This window comes from Chiloscyllium plagiosum, unplaced genomic scaffold (genome assembly GCF_037043375.1).
Source record: "Chiloscyllium plagiosum isolate Xiang-an unplaced genomic scaffold, Cpla_swu_hap1 HiC_scaffold_15, whole genome shotgun sequence".
NCBI lineage: Eukaryota > Metazoa > Chordata > Chondrichthyes > Orectolobiformes > Hemiscylliidae > Chiloscyllium > Chiloscyllium plagiosum.
The window spans coordinates 5,540,778-5,563,589 of NW_028270153.1; the positions used below are offsets into that span (position 1 = coordinate 5,540,778).

The window sequence follows — 22,812 nt, forward strand, 5'->3', positions numbered from 1 at the left end:
TCATCTGTGATTGAATGGCAAAGCAGACTCGATGGGCCAAATGGTCTAATTTTGCTCCTATATATTAGATTGGTAAGATTTGAGCTGAGCTTATTCAGGAGTGAACTGAGGAAGTACACTTGAGGCCAAAAGAAATAGAAACCTGAAACTGCTTTCCCTGTTGATACTGGAGAATCAGTTGGAGGGTTGATGGTCCCTTGTAGGATAAAGATTTCAGGGTAGATGAAGTAAAGGCAAGTATATGAAGTTAAGTACAGATTGGTCACACCCTAACTGAGTATGACCATTTGGCCATGAGGCATATGACCAAAAGTAGGCCATTCAGCCCATCAAGTCTTGCCCAGCATTCAAGGAAATCAGGGCTGATCTGATAATCCTCAGCTCCACTTTCCTGCCTCTTCCCCATACTTCCTGAGTGGATCGGGCTGAAGGGGAGAAATGGCCTCTTCCTATCCCTATGGTCCTGTCCTGACTGGATTCCACACCTGTTCATTTACCAGGGACATCGAGCGAGAATTATGTTTATTGCCAGCCCCAACTGGTTCAGGAGAATTAGGCAATTTATTTGTATGATCAACTGCATGTGCAAACTGTGTTTTAAAGCGAAGGTCATTCTGTTTTGTAATGGTTTAGATACAGCAGATGAATTGGTTGAGTTGAAGTGACAGCAGAGTGTATGTATGATGCACATTAACTAACAGTTGGTCTTCTCTCTGCCCTGTCACCAGGTTATGGCCATGCAGCACCAGGCACCAACGCTGGCAAAGCCTTCTGTATGTTTTACGCAGTTTTGGGTATCCCACTGACCCTGGTGATGTTCCAGAGTCTAGGCGAGCGCATGAACACCTTTGTCAGATACCTGCTGAAAAGGATAAAGAAATGCCTCGGAATGAAGAAGACTGAGGTCTCCATGGAGAACATGGTAACAGTCGGCTTCTTCTCCTGCCTGGGAACCCTCTGCATTGGAGCAGCAGCATTTGCACACTTTGAGGACTGGACCTTCTTCCATGCCTATTATTATTGCTTTATCACTCTTACCACCATTGGATTTGGGGATTTTGTGGCTCTCCAGAACAATGAAGCATTGCAGAAGAGGCCTCCTTATGTGGCATTCAGTTTTATGTACATTCTCGTTGGACTGACTGTGATTGGAGCCTTCCTCAACCTCGTAGTTTTGAGGTTCCTCACTATGAACTCGGAAGACGAGAAGAGAGATGCGGAGGAGCGTGCTGGGAATAGAGACACGGTTCTGGCTATCGGAGAGGATATTCAGAGCAGGAGCACCGTATTGCTGCCCTTGGAGGAAGGCCGCAGTAGGAGCAATCTAATTCCCCTGATGGAGGGCGAGGTGGAGATCAGGCATGAGAGTCTGCCAGAGCCTGTCTCCGATGTCGGATCTCTTTGCTCCTGTATGTGCTACCGATCTCAGGATTATGAAAGCTCTGACAGATTGCACCCTTGCTCCTTCAGAGCCCACACCAACCCGGTTTACTTCAACTCCATCTCCTTCAAGGTGGATGAGATGTCATTGAGTGCACGAGATAACTTTGCCCTCTCCTCCCCCGGTAGCACCACTTCCCTTGGATACCCAAGCTTCAGCCAGCGCCTCCGAACCCGGCGGAGGTCTGTGTGAGCCCACTGCATGTGCCCTAGCTGGAGTTTGCTCGATCTAAACGCTCAATGCATTGGCGGCAGCAGCAGCATGGCAACCAGAGCCTGAACAAACAAAGCATGGCTATTGTACACCACATCTCAGTAACAGCTCGTCTGTGCTACTGGGTGAATGGAGATGCGCAAAGAGAGCAGTTTGGACACCTGAAGCCTCCTGAAGGTGGGCCTGACTCCACAATTAACCGAGGGTCCCGGATGTGGCCCAGCTCTTTGTACTTCAAGAACAGGTTAAGCTAAACTTTAACTCAACCAGAGTTTGATTACCTGACCGGACAATGCAGGTCAGAGGTAACCCATTGTTAATGTGGTTTCCCTCGACCTCTAACCCTAACGGTTTGGCTTGTGCGTGGTCAGAGCCGGTGGCATGGTCTTGCCAATGGAAGGGCATGAATTGTCGGAGTACAGCACGCACTTTCAACTTGTCATCAGGCAGCATGTTGCAATGTCCAGATTTTTCAGTTCCTTGGATGGTTGAATAGGGGCTGCTGCCAAATACAGCTCTTCTCTAGCAGTCTGCTGTTTGTCCTGGATAGTTTGCTGCCGAGACTCTGAATTGTTGGCTGCAACAATAACAACAACAACAAAAAAAGCAAAAGTTAGATCCAGAGTTACTTTACCTAAGGTTTGGCCTCCTGTGGAGATAACTATGTGATTGATTCAGCCATGTGGAGTAATCTACTGGAGTCCACAAGGGATTTGTCAGGTTGCTCAGTCCCTGTGTTTGATCCCAAAACAACTTCTCGAGGTGGTGATGATGCTGTTGTACACAGGGACATGATTTGGGGCTACGGGAGGTCTCCAGGTGACCTTGGGCTCAAGGTTCATTTTTAGAGTGGACCTTATTAGCCCACACCAGTTGAGCAGGTGCCTATTGCCAACTGCTATAGCTCACCAGCCCCAGGTTGGCACAGTTTGCAACATGGAAATGTATCTGGATTGTAAAGGAAGGGATGAGATGTGAAGGGTGCAGAGACAGGTCTCCAGGCTGAGGCAGGGACCCAAGTTATTGTCCCAGAGTCTGTTTCTCTTCAGTATCAGTTAGAAAGCAAAGTGTCAACAGTGCATCACCTCCCTCTGTATTTAGTTCCAATTGCCCTCAAGGGGGGCAGACCTACATACATTATAGAGTCTCTGCCTCCAAGCCTACTATTCATAGTGTGTTATAGCACCACCCACTGACATCTGGTTCTTTGATCCCAGTGAAAATTCCACTATGGCGGTGAGCAGAGATCCATGGGGGAAGGGTGGTAAGTGCCCGTCTGTGGAAATTTTAAGCCCATCCCTCACCACAGTTCCACCAAGCAGATTATATTAAACTCATCTCCCCAAACCCCCCCCCCCAAGGCCAATGGTATGAAACTCCAGTGTCTTTGTCCTAACGATGTGGCGGCCTGGTCAACTAACAGCACATGCAAGTCATGAGTGGGGGGCAAACATAATTCAAAAGGAACTGTGTAATTGAACATCACACAGTGCGATGTCACCCCATTTGGGACCGAGTTTCCACTGGTAGCCCACCCATTAATATCCTTGCGGGATAATTCCACTCTGCGATTTTAATTCATTAACTTATTTGTCTGTTTATTTGCAACCGTTAAATTACTTGATTAAAATAGAACAATGGGAGATTGCATGCACAGAGAAAATAAAAACTCCAGGTTAAATCTCCAAGGGGGTGATCAGACCAATTGCACAAAGCAAGGTGGGCAGCGTGAGGTGGAAGGGAGAATGTTGGCATCAGATTAATTTAGTAGGTCAGAAATTGGGAAAAATTCAGTGAATTGAAGAAGCGTGTAAATTAAGAAAAAAAATCAAAGACTGGATTTTGTTTTGACATTCAAGTTAGTTTCCCAGAAGAAGAGAAAGACAGTTAAATGGAATTTATCAAATATAGAATTCTGTGGATGGTTAAACAGTATTGTTGCATTTTGTTTTCAGGCCCTGGGTATAAGTAATGCTATCTTTAGTATCACCATAAAAAATCATTCCTTCTTGCATGAGTATTCATACATTGTGGGCTAATGAATCTGCCAACACAGCTAAGTTCAGCATGAACCGATGATGCTGATTTTAAGTGGCTCCCCAGTAGTCAGTAATTCAGAACTGCCACTTTTAGCAGCCAAATCTCTGCCAGGTTAGAATTTATGTTGCTCGTTTATAAAAGGCTGTAATCCTGACAACCAAGACAATCCATAAGATAAACTGTTTCTAAGAAATTGAGCAGTGCAATAAGAAGTGTGTGGAAAGTCTTCTCTGGGAATGCTGTCCATTACAATGGCTTCCAGTAGGAAGCAGCAGTTTCTTTCATACATTTCTATAACTAATAGCCTCTATTTTCATGTTCAACAACCACCCACTTATCCATCAACCAATCACATGCCAGAATGGATGGGAATGTTTCTTGTTTCATCCAATTGATACTGAAAGTCCCAGGAATAACATTGAACCCAACAGAGTCAGATTAGATTAGATTCCCTACAGTGTGGAAACAGACCCTTCGGCCCAACTAGTCCACAGTGACCCTCTGAAGAGTAACCCACCCAGACCCATTCCCCCTAACTAACACACCTAACTCTACAGGCAATTTAGCATGACCAATTCACCTAACCTGCACATCTTTGGACTGTGGGAGGAAACCGGAGCACCCGGGGGAAACCCACACAGACACAGGGAGAATGTGCAAATTCTGCACAGACAGTCACCCAAGGCTGGAATCGAACCCGGGTCCCTAGCGCTATGAGGCAGCAGTGCTAACTGCTGAGCCACTGTGCCACCTAAGGCTACTTGATTGTGGTTTGCATACAGTATGAAGTCATGGCAGAATTCACACTTATTATTCATGCTTCACATGCTGACAGACCACCACACTCATTCCATTGGCTATAATCATCTGTAGTTTTGGGATTTAGTAAGCTCCTACAGCTGTCACAATACAGGAGGATTCCATTGGAGTTCTCATTGGAATTTAAAACTGAAGCCCCTCAGTCTCCAGTCCCTGGTAATGACTGTAATGTGGTTTCAACCTGAGATGCAGAACCATCTACTGGGAGATGAGGCAGCCTTAAAACACCCCATAAACATGTTTCCAAAGTCCATCAGAGGTCCAAAGAAACAATAGGCAAAAATATTCTCTTCATTTCCAATGAGAACTTTGATGACAAAATATAGTCCACCTTTCTTCTAGGACATATTTCTGCTGACACCAGCTGACAAGAGTCATTATTTGTAGTTGGGATCCTTTTAAGAAAAGGCCAGAATGTCCTCTCTAATGGCCATCTTTTAAGAAAAGGTCATCCGTTTGACCTGACAAGGAATGAACCAAAGATCATGCTGCTCCCCGCTCTCCCTCTCCATCAGAATTTAGTGGGGGTTATACCCCAAACCCTGCTGTCTGCGATCTCCTTGATGGTTCCTCAGTGAATAAAAAGATGTGAAAGTGGAATATACCAACCAGTAAGGTCACGGTACCATTTCTAGTCAGCATAAGTCAGATGATTTCATCTTCAATATCCCTGAGCTGGAAAAAGAGAAAACTAGCTCTCAATTCCATCCAGGAACTCCTACTTGGTGAACTTAGATTGAGGGCAGGTCTACTTCTGTTCAGAATTCCATACAGATGAGGGAGATTACTGCCAAAGCTCATTCAAGAAGATGGGTTCGGTGCCAGAGGGAATCCAGCATTAACTTAACTTGATGAAAAGTGAGGAAAAAAACAAATTACATTTGTCCTCCATTCCTAAATAGAGCTCTCTACTCAGATTGTTGACCATTATTGGGAGGTTGCACATGGTGAAAGAGAATCATTGAATGTGGGAGAGAATGAACAGTCCAGGAATATACTGATAGTATAGGCCTGAGCAGATAAGGAACATAGAGAACATACTTTCACTCAGCAGAACTGTCAACTATATTTAAACAAGGCAACACCCACATTCCTTGGGATCTTAAACCTGCAACAGGTCACCACATGGGTTAAATCTAATAGAGATGTATTCCCAAGAGTGAACATGTCCTGAAATAATTCGTATTGTGTTAAATTAGCCATGGGGGCAGAGGACACTAACACAGTGCCCCAGGTTGTTGGTTATGCTCTCTGCACCATAATCAGTTCTTTGATGATGAAAATGATCATTGTCTTGGGGTTTACTGAGCAGCAAATTCCACCTGCTTTATATCTCTTCAGGTACAGATTGATCCCTTATAACTCTTGAAAGCTTTGCCATTTTTAGGATTTCTATAATTTATTTTACGTATTTATTCATTTATTTCACTGTTTAGGAACTGGTGAGTGATGAGAATATCTTTATCAGGAATAACATAATGATCAACAAATGGTGCATTATTGATTGAGTTCACCCCAGTCTTCATGCTGTTACCCTGAGTCTGTCTCAGTCCAATAGTATATTGATTTGTCTCAACGCATTAATGTCGCCTGGTTCAAAGCCGTTCCTTGGCAAGTCATTGAATTGTACTTTTTGAAAACAATAGCCTTTGAAACATTTCCTTTGAAACATTAGCCTCTCAAATATGGTTTTTCCACAATCTTTCCAGGAAGACATCCTATCATTCCTTGAACAAGTTTAATTTTCTACTTCAATAGTCATATCCAGTATTATATTCCACCAATCAGCAACCTTCACCTTTTTACTGAGAACATTCTCATTGTTAAATGGAATTCTTTACCACAGTAAAGAATTTATTGGGGTACGCTATTTTCTTCACAATCTTGAAACCTCAATTATATCACTTTCACAGTTCCTCCTTTTCAACAGAAAACAAGGCTGTTGTCCTTGATCTTTCTCCATGGATTTCATCCTGAAAGATCAGACTGTTTCCAGCACTATCTGTTTACTGGTTTGTATTTGATTAATTGGTTTAAAGATAAGTTACCCTCAAGTTATCTTGTTCTGTTTTTCCTTTCTGGTGCTCCCTTGCTTGAACATCATTTGGGCAGTGCAGTGGTTTAAAAGGAATGCTGGGAAATTAGCTGCCATCTTATTTCTCCCCTGATTTTAAATGACTTTGTTAAAACTCAGGAATGGTGTACAACAGGTTGCCAAATTACTCTCATTTACTTTACGCTAGTACTCAAATTCAAGACTCCTTTGCTCATGTCTCTCCCTTCTACTCCATATGGCTGATCCCTTGGTGAAATCTTTCAACTCTTCCCTGTTTCTCAGATGCTACCTTTGCAGCAAACCTCAATTTTGTTTCTTTTAAGATTTGACTATCTCTGTTCATAATCTAACTGATAGTTCTGTTGAGCTCCAATTAAGTCACTTTGACATAGTAAAATTTAATCCTGCAAGTGTTGGAGATTGGAAATAAAGTCAGAAATTGCTGGAGAAGCTTAGCAGGTCTGGAACATTTGTGATTAGAGAAAAAGAATTAGAAGTCTAGTATGACCCTTCTTCAGAACTCAAAAAGAATGGCCACTGGACTCAAAATGTTAACTTGGTTTCTCTCTCCACAGACGATGCTAGACCTGCTGAATTTCTCCTGCATCTTCTGCTTTTATTTCAGTTTGACAAAACCTTTCTGTAAGTGATGCTCCTTTTCCCTAAGACCTTTCAAACTGAGAACCTCCATTTTGTAATGTTGCAAGAAAGTAGAGGGTTGCACGTTCTGAACATCACTTGCTAAGTTTGATCAAATGTAGTTCTCCTTGACATTTATTCTAAATTAAGAAACCTATTGAAAGGCCAAAAGTCCTTAGAGCAGGTCATAAGGTCAGAACTGTAAAATGTAAAACTTTTTTAAAAATGAAGCAGGGTGAATAGGCAACTCAAAAAAAACTAGTACAATGAGGTCAGAGAGACCTACAGTGCTGCAAAGGAAAGGCTTAAAAAAGGAGGTTGTACAATGACTATAGGGCTATAGGGAGAGGCTGAACAGGCTGGGGCTGTTTTCCTTGGAGCATTTGAGGCTGAGGGGTGACCTTATAGAAAGGCATGAGCATGGTGAATAACCAAGATCTTTCCCCAGGGTTGGGGAGTCCAAAACTAGAGGGCATGGGTTTAAGGTAAGAGGAGTAAGATTAAAACTGATCTAAGAGGCAAAGGGTGGTGCGTGTATGGAATGAGCTGCCAGAAGAAGTGGTGGAGGCTGGTACAATTACAACATTTAAAAGGCATCTGGATAGGGTATATGAATAGGAAGGGTTTGGAAGGATATGGGACAAGTGCTGGCAAATGGGACTAGATGAATTTAGGATATCTGGTCGGCATGGACGAGTTGGACCGAAGGTTCTGTCTCTGTGCTTACAACTGTATGACTATGATTTTGCTCTGTTTGGACATAGAACCGAAATTGTACTGTTGTAATGCTATTTCTGACCTGTGCTCCCTACTATCCTGTCTCCTTAACGGTGGAGAAACCTTTGTGTTTCTGTAATGCAGTGAAGGTGCAGAGGAGGATTGTATATGTATGTTCTAGGAGCTTCAAAGAAATATCAAAGATCAATGATATGGCCTGGAATTTCTTTGAGTTGCTCCTGTCATTGTGCCCATAACTGTAAAAGAAGTGGGTGATGTCACCATATTTCTGAAGGAGGCTACAGTGCAGTTTAAAAAAAACTGAGGATAACAGGGTATTAAACATCTCTGATTGTGTAAAGGCTTCACACTGCAAATACTAACACATTTGCCCTGGTGGTGGGGAAATTGTAAAGAAGGTTTTTAACTACTTATATACACTTAAGCATTTGAAATTATAACTGAAATACAACATCAAGGACAGAATACACTGTACGTGTAAGTGGAGCTGAGTCCGTGAATAGATTAGCCATGATCTTACTGAATGGCAGAACAGGTTCGATGGGCCATGTGGCCTACTCCTGTTCATTAGGTTCTTATATGTATCTTTTAGACAAGGATTAAATTATATTGGTACATCAGGCCAATAGTTCCTCCCTTCCCCTCCCATTCCATTTTATTCACAGACTAACCTTTCCTTGATTCAGAGGATGTGATGGTCCATCGGCATTCAGACACAAGATGTGGGTACATTGACAAGACCATCATTTATTCCCTATTACCTTGACAACCAAATGACCAGTTACGAACCAACAACAAAATTGATGAGATATGGGCAATAGACTTTCTTCCACTATGGACATTAATGAGGCAGTTGGGTGTTTATGAAAATTTGGTGGTCACAGAGTCATCGTTGCTGATATTATCTTTTTATCCCAAGTTTATTTAATTAGTTGAATTTTCATTCCTATTTGTTCTTGGAAGATTAAAAATTCATATCTCTAGATATTTTATAGATATTTTTAGCTACATTTCAACATAGAAAAAAGGAGCAGGAGTAAGCCATCGGCCCTTTGATCCTGTTCCAACATTCAATATGGTTGTCCAACTCAATAGCCTGTTCCTGCTGTCTCCCCACACTCTTTGATCCCTTTCACCCTAAGAACTGTAAGAGGGTTACACACCAGCCTTATGGGTGTACCATGGACTGCAGCGGTTCAAGAAGTCAACTCACCACCACCTTCTCAAGGACAATGAAAGATGGGAAACAAATGCTGACTTAGGCAATGCCACCCACATCCTGTGAAAGAATCATATGAAACAAAACTTAATCACTACATTACCATTGTTGTTGATCACATGTGGTGCTGATTCAGCCACCCATTGACTGCAAAAACAAATAGAAATGTGGCTACATATGTATTTACAGTCAGCAGAATCAATGTTGCTCATTCTACATTATCGTCCACAGTAATGCCATGGGCATTGACTGACACTGTTGTAATTGCAAATATTTGCAACAACAAGATGTTAAATGATATTCAATTGCACCAGCATCCTTATTCAGAGTTAAATGCAGTCATTAACTAGCAATCCATACTGAATAATTTACGTTGGAACAAATCCACAATTTTTGAGTAAAAGAAAGTCTAATAGATCGTGCTAACTTATTTCCATAAAGCTTAGTTAAGCATTGAATATCAATAAGAAATAACCATTTGTGTTTATAAACACAAACAGGAACTGTTTCCCTTTAGTCAATTAATGTAAACAATGAACTCACACATTAGTGTGAAATCTTAATTCTCTAGAGACCTCCAAATCCTTATGCTCTTGTTAAGTAGAATTAACGGTGCATCAAACATAGAAACAGGAGGAGTCCATTCAGCCCCTTGAGTCTGTTTTGCCAATCGATGAGATGATGCCTTCACTCCACCCAGTGCATACTCTTTGATTCCCTCACCCAATCAAAAGCTTTTAATTCCAGTCTTAATATTTCAGTTGGGTTCCACCATGCACAGTATTCAGGCCAGGGAGTTCCAGGTTTTAGTTATCCTTTACGTAGAAACATAGAAAATAGGACATTCAATCCGTGCCTGCTCTGTCCTTCGATGTGATCATGGCTGATCATCAAACTCTGTACCCTGTTCTTGCCTTCTCCATACCCTTTGATTTCTTTAGCCTGAAGAATATTTTATCTAAAACGTTATTGAAAACATGTTGTTTTGACCTCAACCACTTTCTGTGGCAGAGAATTCCATGGGTCCTCACTCTCTGGGTGAAGACATTTCTCCTCATCTCGGTCCATAATGACTCACTCCGGATCCTTAGACTGTGACCTCCTGGTTCTGGGCTCCCAGGTCATCAGAAACATCCTTGCTGCATTTTCCATTGGGTTTCTGTTTGGTTTCATGCAACTCCGGTTTCATGATTTAATGCTTTTAACTGAATATGTGCATTCCCACTTAGTCCAAGACTCCTTAAATGGGAGGCCAGATCTGAACATCATACTATAGATGGAACCTGTGCAATTGATGTATCACTTATAGAGTCATAGAGATGTACAGCATGGAAACAGACCCTTCGGTCCAATCCGTCCATGCCGACCAGATATCCCAACCCAATCTAGTCCCACCTGCCAGCACCCGGCCCATATCCCTCCAAACCCTTCCTATTCATATACCCATCTAAATGCCTTTTAAATGTTGCACTTGTACCAGCCTCCACCACTTCCTCTGGCAGCTCATTCCATACACGTACCACCCTCTGTGTGAAAACGTTGCCCCTTAGGTCTCTTTTATATCTTTCCCCTAAATCTATGCCCTCTAGTTCTGGACTCTCTCACCCTAGGGAAAAGACTTTGTCTATTTATCCTATCCATGCCCCTCATGATTTTGTAAACCTCTATAAGGTCATCCCTCAGCCTCCGACGCTCCAGGGAAAACAGCCCCAGCCTGTTCAGCCTCTCCCTATAGCTCAAATCCTCCAAGCCTGGCAACAACCCTTTCAAGTTTCACAATATCTTTCCAATAGGAAGGAGACCAGAATTACATGCAATATTCCAACAGTGGCCTAACCAATGTCATGTACAGCCGCAACATGACCTCCCAACTCCTGTACTCAATACTCTGACCAATAAAAGAAAGCATACCAAATGCCTTCTTCACTATCCTATTTACCTGTGACTCCACTTTCAAGGAGCTATGAACCTGTGCTTCAAGGTCTCTTTGTTCAACAACACTCCCAAGACCTTACCATTAAGTGTATAAGTCCTGCTCTGATTTGCTTTCCCAAAACGCAGCACCTCACATTTATCTGAATTAAACTCCATCTGCCACTTCTCAGCCCATTGGGCCATCTGGTCCAGATCCTGTTGTAATCTGAGGTAACTTTCTTCACTGTCTACTACACCTCCAATTTTGGTGTCATCTGCAAACTTACTAACTATACCTCTTATGCTCACATCCAAATCATTTATATAAATGATGAAAAGTAGAGGACCCAGCACCGATCCTTGTGGCACTCCACTGGTCACAGGCCTCCAGTCTGAAAAACAACCCTCCACCACCACCCTCTGTCTTCTACCTTTGAGCCAGTTCCTGTTCCAGATTTCTAGAGATAAAGGCCAACATTCCATTAGCTTGTTCTAATGACCTTTTGCACTAATTTACAGTGATGTTGTTCCTGGTCAGCCAAAGCTCTCACTAGTTTCACTCCATTTTTGTATGTTGAATTCCAGTAGGGAGGTAATGGCCTAGTGGTAATAACACTGGACTGGTAGTTCACTCAACCTGAAATGTTAACTCTGATTTCTCTCCACAGAGGCTGCCAGACCTGCTGAGTTTTTCCAGCAATTTCTGTTTTGCTGTTAATCCAGACACCCAGGTAATGTTCTGGGGACCCGGGTTCATGGTGGAATTTGAATTCAATAAAAAACATGGAATTAAGAGTCAAATCATGACCATGATCAGTTGCCAATTGTCAGGAAAAACCCACAATGTCCTTTTTGAGAAGAAAATCTGCCATTGTTACCTGGCCTGGCCTACATGTGACTCCAGACCCACAGCAATGTGGTTGACTCTTAACTGCCCCCTGGGCAGTAGGGGATGGGTAATAAATGTTGGCCTAGCCAGTGATGCCCAAAAACTGTGAAAGAATGATTCTCTCAAAACTTTTAATAGCTACCAGAGTATTGCCCCATTCAGAAGGAAGATTGAAATTGTAGCTATGTCCCTTGATGTTGCATGGAAATATTTTTAATTTCAAGAAAAGTACTGGCTGGAAGGAATCCTGAGTCAGTAGTTATAATGGCCCAGCACTTCAGCCCCAGCTGTTGTCGATCCCCTTGCTGCTCATCTTATTGTCTATCAGGTCCTGGACTGAAATCACTTGTCAGATTTTATACGATCAGTCATGATATGCTGTTACATTCAGATCTGTGCGATTAAGAGTCAACATATGCTGGCATTAAAAGATCTAGGATGATTTTACTCCGATTATTTTGGATCATATCCAACAGATGATCCTGCTTCTTCCTCCAGGCAATTTTAAGCACAAAGAAATATTTTGCAAATGCAGTTATTCCACGGTGTTTGTCAGTGCTCATTTTAACCTTTGAATACTCCAAAAATAATAGCATCATTGTTTTTCTCCTTGCTGCACATCTGCAGGAATATGAAATGAGAGCACAACTAAGCTTTGAAGCCCCTTGAGTCTTCTCCATAATTCAACAAGATCACGACTGGTCGTCTGCCTCAACTTAATCTGGCCTTTCTCTTTTTTTATTATTACTGGGACCTGGATGTCACTGGCTGGGCCAGTATTTATTGCCCAACTCTAATTGCCATTTGTGAATGACAGATGGATGGATAGTATGAACTTTGCAGGTCAATGGTCTTTTCTCACAAGCGGTGTTCTGTGACTATTAGCAGGCTGATTGACTGGGGAGGCCATCACAATTAAAGTCATAGAGATGTACAGCACAGAAACAGTTCCTTTGATCCAACTCACCCATGGCGACCAGAAATCCTAAATTAATCTAGTCCCATTTGCTAGCATTTTGCCCATATCTCTCTAAATCCTTTCTACTCATGTATCCATCCAGGTGCCCTTTAAATGTTGTAATTTTATCTGCCTCCACCACTTCCTCTGGCAGCTCATTCCATACACGTACCACCCTCTGTGTGAAAATGTTGCCTCTTAGTTCTCTTTTATATCTTTTCCCCTCTCACCGTAAACCTATGCCCTCTAGTTCTGGACTGCCCCACCCCAGAGAAAAAACCTTGTCTATTCACCCTATCTATGCCCCTCATGATTTTATAAGGTCAACCCTCAGCCTCCAATGCTCCAGGGAAAACAGCCCCAGCCTATTCAGCCTCTCCCTGTAACTCAAATCCTCCAACCCTGGCAACATCAATTGAGGCAAATTATGTTCTCATTCCTGATTTATCAAACTTAACAGCAACCTGTGGTCAGGAAGAAGAATCCTAATTCATTCATTTCCCTGCTTAGGTCAACTCTCCTTCCCTGTTGGTAACCTAAACAAGATGCTTGAGCACAGAATGAGAACTGACAACAAATGAGTTGACTCATATAATGGACTCCCCTGCACGCCTCAGAGATATGTTTGTCCATTAGAATTCCACTCCCCACATCTCATCTCCTCTTCATCCCTCATGCTGTTCACCCCCACCAGCTGTGCCTGGCCACCAAAAACCTCTCCATCTCTCTCTCTTTCTCTCCTCTTTAAGAATGCTTCTCCAAACCTATCTCTTTGGGCATGGCATTAGTTTCCTCTTGCTGACATGTCTTTATTTTTGGTTTGCTAACACTCCTTTGTGAAAAACCTTGGAATGTGTTACTTTGTGGAAAGGGCTATATAAATGCATAGTTTTGATGCAGGATCGTTTGGGGTGAGTGCATTGAATGTGAGAAATACAGTGACTTGTAATAATTCACCCAGATCCTAGCCTTGTGTCCAGGTAGTATTGTTTCTTTTATGTAAAGAGCAATATTGTGATAATTGCCATGCTATTTTATAGGTGCACATTTCAAAAACATCAGCCTTTAATGTAATGCGGTTTCCAGGAAACTCAAAATTGATGGCTGATTTGTTCTGCTTTTTGAGTAATAACCACAGTCAAATTGATCATTCTGGGTAACCTGGGGATATTTGGAAGAATCGTGTTTGAAGACTGATAGAGAGAAAAGGATTTTGTCTGGCATATGTTGTTATAGAGATAACTCCTCAAGCTGAGGAGGAATTTAATGATAAGAAAAAGTGTTCAGAAACTGTTTGCAGAAGCGTAAGTACAGGAGAGCTACTAGCGGTCATTGATTATTTTGGTGGTAAGGTATACCTGGTGTGTGTGTGTGTGTGTGTGTGTGTGTGTGTGTGTGTGTGTGTGTGTGTGTGTGTGTGTGTGTGATAGCGGTGTTTTCATGGGATGTGGTGATTGCTGACTATGCCAGAATTTATTGCCCATTCCTAATTGCCTAGTGAACGGTTAAGAGTCAAACACTGGGTCTGGAGTTACAAGGAGAGCAGATCTCCCTCCCTAAAGTGCACTGGATGGATTTTTATGGCAGTCAACACACAATTGCCATTGATTTGGCTTTTATTAAACTTGAATATCCCCCTCTGCCACGGCTGGGATTTGAGACCGTGTCCACACAGCATTAACCTGGGGTTACTTGGATTGATGGCCTTGTGACATTGTAGGATCATATAGTACAGAAACAGACCCTTCAGTCCAACTCATCCATGCTGACCAAGTTTCCCAAACTAGTTTCACTTACCTGCATTAGGCCCATAACCCTCTAAACCAGCGCCACCATCTCTCTCAGTTGCACTTTATAGAATCCCTACAGTGCGAAGGCCACATTGAGTCCACACTGACCTTCTGAAAAGGATTCCATCCAGACCCATCCCCCTAACCCCATGACCCTGTATTTCCCATGACCAGTCCATTTAACCTGCACATCTTTGGACTGTGGAAGGAAACCAGAGCACCCGATGGAAACTCACACAGACACAGGGAGAATGTGCAACCTCCACACAGATAGTCACCCGAGGCTGGAATCGAGCCCAGGTCCCTGGCGCTGTGAGAGAGCAGTGCTAACCACTGAGCCTCTCTATGTCCCTCCCCATTCAATGTGGTCAGAGAGATAGTTACAGTGTATTAATCTCTGAGCTCACACATGAAACCATGATGGACTTCAGCTCCCTGCCAGATATTCAAGCACAAAATCCAGGCCAACACACCCAGTGCTGTCCTGAGGGAACCTCTTGTTACTGAGACATCAAACAGAGGTCCACTATATCAGCTCACAAGGGCAAAGAAGATTTCCTAGCGGTATGTAAAAAGGAGCAGGGGAGTTCTCCATTTTGTCCCAGTCAATATTTATCCCATAACATCAGTAAAAGCAAATAGAAGTAAATTCCTGTGGATGCTGGAGATCTGAAATCAAAACAGGAAGTGGTGGGGAATCTCAGCAGTCTCTGGTGGGAGAAACAGAGTTCATGTTTTAGTCTAAATAACTGATCAAGAGTCAAAGGACTCAAAACATTAACTATTTCACTGAAGATGCTGCCAGACTTGCTGAGATTCTCCAGCACTTAATTGCTAAAAGCAGATTATCTGTTTCTTATCTCCTTGCTGTCTATGGGAGCTTGCACAAATCAATTGCCTTCCTCCGTAGGCAGACCCTTGGCACCGAGGAGGACTTGCTTCCTCTGTGATCGCATTGTTCCCGAGATGAATTGGTCAATCTGAAACACAATCTGCAGACTCTGCCTCATGTGGGACACATGCTGCTGGCAGGGTTAGGAAGAGGAGTTGTTTGGAGGTTTGTGCAACTGCTCTTACACCTCAGCTTTACCTCTGCAAATCCCTGACGGGGTCTCTTGATGTGTTTGATCCATTCCCAAATAAACCTTCTCCATTTTTGATTGGTCACGAGCCAGAGGAAAGGAAATTGTAGACTCTACCATCAGTATCAAAGCTCCAGACAACAACGTGCCTGTAAAAGTGTACGTTACCATGGAAATTCAGACACCTTTGCAGGGACCAGGTGGCACATTTGGCAGGGTTGCTGATTGGGATCAGATCAATGCCAACAGCACAGGGTTCACTCTCTGCTCAGGCTGGGAGGATTCAGGGCCTGGCTCTGATTTAATGCCTATGAATATGACACACTGGGGTTGGGTTTCTCTTCAGGCAGTGAACAGAAGCAGAACCAGCCAGGGGCTCTCGGTGGTCGTTGAAATGTTTGAATCTTCAGAACCTCCTGCTGTGACCATGTAAAATCATTGCTTTGGTAGTCTAGTGCCAGTCACGTGAATGATATGCCCCAGTCAACAGGACTGGCTTGGAGTGATTTGCACCTCAATGTGGGTCTACGTGACTTAGGACAGTATACTGCAGTTGGGCTGACTTCCTGCCATGGGATCCTGCTGCCCAGTAAACCATGACTTTGGGTATCATGGACAGTATGTCTCATGGTGGATGGAATTCAGACATTTCCCCAGCTACTGAGTCTATGACCTGGAATATAACTATACCCTCTGATTATGTCAGAGATAGAATCAGATATATTAGGATTAGAGTTACAGAATCCTTACAGTGTGGAAGTAGGCCATTCAGCCCATCGAGTCCACAACAACCCTCCGAAGAGCATCCTATCCAGATCCACACCCCTACCCATCTTATCCCGGTAACCCTGCATTTCCCCTGACCAATCCACCTAGCCTGTATGTCTTTGGACTGTCGGAGGAAACCCACACAGCCTCAGGGAGAATGTGCAAACTGCGCACAGTCACCTGAGGGTGGGATCAAACCCAGGCTCCTGCTGCTATGAGGCAGCAGTGCTAACCCACTGAGCCACCAGGCTGCCCAATTAGGGGCAGGCCATTTAAGGCTGGGTTGAGGAATAATTTCTTCATTCAGAGGGAGGCAATGTGAAAAGGCAATCACTGAGCATATCTCAGACAGAAATTGATGGTTTTCTGGAGACCAATTATATCAAGGGATATGGAAATAGACTGAGAAAGTGGCATTGAGTTAGACGAGCAAATGTGATCTCATTGAATGTCAAAGCAGACACAATGGGCTGAATGGCCTTTTCCATCTCCTGTGTTTCAGAACAAGGTGCTGATCTTTTCTTCAGTTAGCTGAGGCCATAGTTGCCATACTGCAGGTAAAGATGAAAATTAATGCCTGCATTGAGAGGCAGTTCATAAGGTTACAGAAAGTAGAGGTCTACCACATCGAAAAAGACCCTTCGGTCCATCCTATCCATGTCAGTCAAAAAATATTACCTCATTATTGTAACCTCATTTTCCAGCACTTGCATAACTTGGCATTACAAGTGTATCTCTAAGTACTTTGGAAACGTTGTGAGGGTTTCTGCCTCTCCACCCCAACCCAGGCAGTGAAATCCAGATTCCCACCACACTCTGGGTGAAAATCATTTTCCTGACATCCCGGCTAAACTTCCTGCCAGTGATGGTTGGGATCTTCCGTGACCTCGCAGTGGATCTTGATTGTATGTTTTGGGAGCTGGTTGGATAAGGATTCCTATTTTTTTTTAGTGAAAGTGTCATCCACACAATGAAACTAAGTGACTGAGGTGGAAAAGATGTTGCATTTGGATTGAAGGCAGTGTAGATTGAATGCCTTCTTGCCTATTGTGTAGATTATCTCCAAAACTGTGGGTAATTTGCTGGAAGTAAGGTGCAGTATTGAGGTGAGGACAATGGATAAACCTGCTTTTTGCCAGGCTTCACTGAGATAGAGTCTGCCATGTTCCGTTGGGCAGGATCAGCATTCACATGTCCACATGGATGATGGTGACAAGTTGCTGATTGTAACCCATTCTGAAGGGGATACTCTATAAACCTTCAGGGTTCACAGGGTCAAGCTTTTGTGAGGTCAAAAAGGGTTGTGAATGTTGTTGCATTTTTTTAAAACATTTGCCAGGCAGGGAAGTTTACTTTCTCAAGGTTGGTTCATTACAATGGTTTAGTTCAAAAAATATTCGATTGGCATGAATGCATTTTGAGACACCCTGAAATGTGAAAGGCTGTGCAGCATTGCAAATCTTTCTTTATTTGTCTGCACAACCAGGGAGGATGGAACAGCTTTAAACTCCCATCTGGCACATTCCCCAAATTCCCAGGCACTCACTTTGCAAAAGTGAATTGTCAGCAGGTTCAGTACTCTTCCAGATTTGGAAAAGGAAGAGAAATATTTTTGAGTAAGCAATTAAACAGGCTTTTAATTCGTTTTTGAGAATTATAAAATCTCAGTCTTGAATGGGCAGAGGTGATTGATGGAAGTATCACCGATCGGTACTTATGCAGTGCATCAGAAGCACAGCAATTCAATAGCTAGACTCTGCATGGCATTGAGTGAAGGATGGGTCCTTTTTCCATGAAGCAATTGGTGGACCCTCAAAGCATTAGGCAAAGTAATTGAAAGTAGTCACCTGGGTCATTTTTTGCTGTTTGGGTCGAATTCTTACAGATGTTTGTGTGGTTTCATTTTTCCAAATAATATAAAGGAATCCCCTCAAATTGAAATTATCCAACAGGAATGATAGATGTCCCTGGTGACTTCAGAAACTCATCACTATTTCATGTTTCCTCAACTACTCTCCTCTCCCTCACCATCCCTCCCTTGCTCCCCCTCCCCAACTCTGCATTCCCTGCCTCTCTCTTGCCCCTCTCTAACATGCTCACTTCCCTCCCTGTCTCTTCCCTACCCCTATCCCTCCATCATTGTATCTCCCCACTACCTTCTTTCTCTACCTTATCTGATCTAGGAACATCTGCAGTACAGTTAGGGAGGGAATTCCAGGATTTTGACCCAGCGACATTGAAGGAACAGTGGTATATTTCCAAGTCATGATGGTGAGTGGCTTGGAGGGGAACTTGCAGGGGGTGATGTTCCGATGCATCTGCTGCCTTTATCCTTCTAGATGGTCAAGTTCACAGGTTTGGAAGGTGTTATCGAAGGTGCCTCGGTGATTTGATATAATGCATCTTGTAGATATGATATTCATGATACTCACACTGCTGCTTCTGAGTATCAGTGGCGGAGGGGGTGGATGTTTGTGAAGCTTCTTGAGCTTGCACTCATCCAGGTAAGTGGGAATATTCCATCACACTCCTGACTTGTGCCTTGAAGAGGGTGGACTGACTTTGGGGAGTCAGGAGGTGTTATTCACTACTGTATTCCTAGCTTCTCACCTGCTCTTGTAGCCACTGTGTTTATATGGTCAGTCCAGTTGAGTTTTCAGATCAATGATAACCCCAAGAATGTTAATAGTGGGGGAGCTGCTGGTTAGATTATCTTTTATTGGAGATGGTCAGAGCCCGGCAGATTTATGGTATGAATTTTATTCCCACCTTTCAGACCAAGTTTGGACATTGGCAGACGTGCTGCTTCAGTATCTGAGCAGTCACCCATGATGCTGAACATCACCAGCGACCATTCCCACTTCTGACCTTATGATGGAGGGAAGGGCATTGATGAAGCAGCTGAAGATGGTTGGGCATAGGACACTACCCTCTGGAAGCCCTGCAGAGATGTCCTGGAGCTGAGATGACTGACCTCCAACAACCACCACCATCTCCTTTTATATGACTCCAGCCAGTGGGAGTTTGCCCCCGATTCCCATTTGATTTCAGTTTTGCAAGGATTCTTAGATGTCTCACTCAGTCAACTGTGGTCTTGAAGTCAAGGGCATCTCTGAGTTCACCTCTGGAATTCAGCTCCTTAGACAAAGACTGTAAGGAGGTCAGGAGCTGAGAAGCCCAAGTGAATCCCAAACAGAGCAGTACTGAGCAGGTTATTGCTGAGAGGCGTAGTCCTAGTGCAGGACTAGAGCAGTTCTGTACCATTGGAAGTGCAGTAGGAAGGGATCGCTGCTCTGTTGGAGGATCAGTACTGAGGGATTGCTGTACAGGTTGAAGGCCAACACTGAGGGAGTGCTGCAATGTCAAGAGAGTCAGTACTGTGGGAAAGCTTCACTGTGGGAGGGTCAGTACTGAGGCAATGCTGCACTATGGGAGAGTCAGTACTGATGGAGTGCTGCACCATGGGAGGGTCAATACTGATGGAGTGCTGCACCATGGGAGGGTCAATACTGATGGAATGCTGCACTATGGGAGAGTCAGTATTGATGGAGTGTTGCACTATGGAAGGGTCAGTATTGATGGAGTGCTGCACTATGGGAGGGTCAGTATTGATGGAGTGCTGCACCATGGGAGGGTCAATACTGATGGAGTGCTGCACGATGGGACAGTCAGTACTGATGGAGTGTTGCACTATGGGAGGGTCAGTATTGATGGAGTGCTGCACTATGGGAGGGTCAGTATTGACGGAGTGTTGCACTATGGGAGGGTCACAATTGATGGAGTGCTGCACAATGGGAGGGTCAGTATTGATGGAGTGTTGCACTATGGGACGGTCAGTATTGATGGAGTGCTGCACTATGGGAGGGTCAGTATTGATGGAGTGCTGCACTATGGGAGGATCAGTACTGATGGTGTGTTGCACTATGGGAGGATCAGTACTGATGGAGTGTTGCATTATGGGAGGATCAGTATTGATGGAGTGCTGCACTATGGGAGGGTCAGTACTGATGATGTGTTGCACTCTGGGAGAATTAAATACTGATGGAGTGCTGCACTATGGGAGGATCAGTATTGATGATGTGTTGCACTATGGGAGGATCAGTACTGATGGAGTGCTGCACTATGGGAGGATCAGTATTGATGGAGTGCTGCACTATGGGAGAGTCAGTACTGATGGAGTGCTGCACTATGGGAGGGTCAGCATTGATGGAGTGTTGTACTATAGGAGAGTCAGTACTGATGATGTGTTGCACTATGGGAGGATCAGTACTGATGGAGTGCTGCACAATGGGAGGGTCAGTACTGATGGAGTGCTGCACTATGGGAGTGTCAGTAATGATGGAGTGTTGCACTATGGGAGGATCAGTAGAGATGGAGTGCTGCACTATGGGAGGATCAGTACTGATGGTATGTTGCACTATGGGAGAGTCAGTACTGATGGAGTGTTGCACAATGGGAGGGTCAGTATTGATAGAATGCTGCACTATGGGAGGGTCAGTATTGATGGAATGCTGCACGATGGGAGGGTCAGTACTGATGGAGTGTTGCACTATGGGAGGATCAGTAGAGAGGAGGTGCTGCACTATGGGAGGATCAGTACTGATGGTATGTTGCACTATGGGAGAGTCAGTACTGATGGAGTGTTGCACAATGGGAGAGTCAGTACTGATGGAGTGTTGCACTATGGGAGAGTCGGTACTGATGGTTTGTTGCACTATGGGAGAGTCAGTACTGATGGAGTGCTGCACGATGGGAGAGTCAGTACTGATGGAGTGCTGCACGATGGGAGGGTCAGTACTGATGGAGTGCTGCACGATGGGAGGGTCAGTATTGATGTAGGGCTGCACTATCGGAGGATCTGTACTGATGGTATGTTGCACTATGGGAGGTTCAGTACTGATGGAGTGTTGCACAATGGGAGAGTCAGTACTGATAGAGTGCTGCACTATGGGTGGATCAGTACTGATGGTGTGTTGCACTATGAGAGAGCCAGTACTGATGGTGTGTTGCACTATGGGAGGGTCAGTACTGATGGAGTGTTGCACTATGGGAGAGTCAGTACTGATGGAGTGTTGCAGTATGGGAGGGTCAGTACTGATGGAGTGCTGCACTATGGGAGGATCAGTACTGATGGAGTGCTGCACTATGGGAGGATCAGTACTGATTGAGTGCTACACTATGGGAGAGTCAGCATTGATGGAATGCTGCACTATGGGAGAGTCAGTACTGATGGAGTGTTGCACTATGGGAGGGTGAGCATTGATGGAATGCTGCACCATGGGAGAGTCAGGACTGATGGAGTGCTGCACTATGGGAGGATCAGTACTGATGATGTGTTGCACTATGGGAGGATCAGTACTGATGGAGTGCTGCACAATGGGAGTGTCAGTACTGATGGAGTGCTGCACTATGGGAGTGTCAGTAATGATGGAGTGTTGCACTGTGGGAGGGTCAGTATTGATGGAATGCTGCACTATGGGAGGGTCAGTATTGATGGAATGCTGCACTATGGGAGGGTCAGTTCTGATGGAGTGTTGCATTATGGGAGGTTCAGTACTGATGGAGTGTTGCACTATGGGAGGATCAGTATTGATGGAGCGCTGCACTATGGGAGGATCAGTATTGATGAAGTGCTGCACAATAGGACAGTCGGTACTGATGGAGTGCTGCACTATGGGAGAGTCAGCACTGATGGAGTGTTGCACTATGGGAGGATCTGTACTGATGGAGTGCTGCACTATGGGAGAGTCGGTACTGATGGTTTGTTGTACTATGGGAGGGTCAGTATTGATGGAGTGCTGCACTATGAGAGGATCAGTACTGATGGAGTGCTGCACTATGGGAGGATCAGTACTGATGGAATGCTGCACTATGGGAGGGTCAGTATTGATGGAGTGTTGCACTATGGGAGAATCAGTACTGATGGTGTGTTGCACTATGGGAGGATCATTACTGATGGTATGTTGCACTTTGGGAGAGTCGGTACTGATGGTTTGTTGTACCATGGGAGGGTCAGTATTGATGGAGTGCTGCACTATGGGAGAGTCAGTACTGATGGAGTGTTGCACTATGGGAGAGTCAGTACTGATGGTTTGTTGTACTATGGGAGGGTCAGTATTGATGGAGTGCTGCACTATGAGAGGATCTGTACTGATGGAGTGCTGCACTATGGGAGGATCAGTACTGATGGAGTGCTGCACTATGAGAGAGTCAGTATTGATGGAGTGTTGCACTATGGGAGAATCA

The 22,812-nt window shown here is 44.1% G+C and overlaps 1 protein-coding gene and 1 pseudogene across 1 annotated transcript in view; one reads left to right on the top strand and one right to left on the bottom strand.

Moving 5' to 3' along the window:
• Nucleotides 1–2,642, top strand: part of LOC122559928 (potassium channel subfamily K member 9-like) — a 92,919-nt gene extending 90,277 nt beyond the window's left edge. The window contains exon 2 of the mRNA XM_043710036.2: nucleotides 729–2,642. Within this exon, the coding sequence (XP_043565971.1) occupies nucleotides 729–1,633 (905 nt within the window). The 3' untranslated portion in view covers nucleotides 1,634–2,642. The remainder of the gene's footprint in view (nucleotides 1–728) is intronic.
• LOC148147602 (uncharacterized) lies at nucleotides 2,086–22,571 on the bottom strand (annotated as a pseudogene).
• Nucleotides 22,572–22,812: the final 241 nt, after the last annotated feature.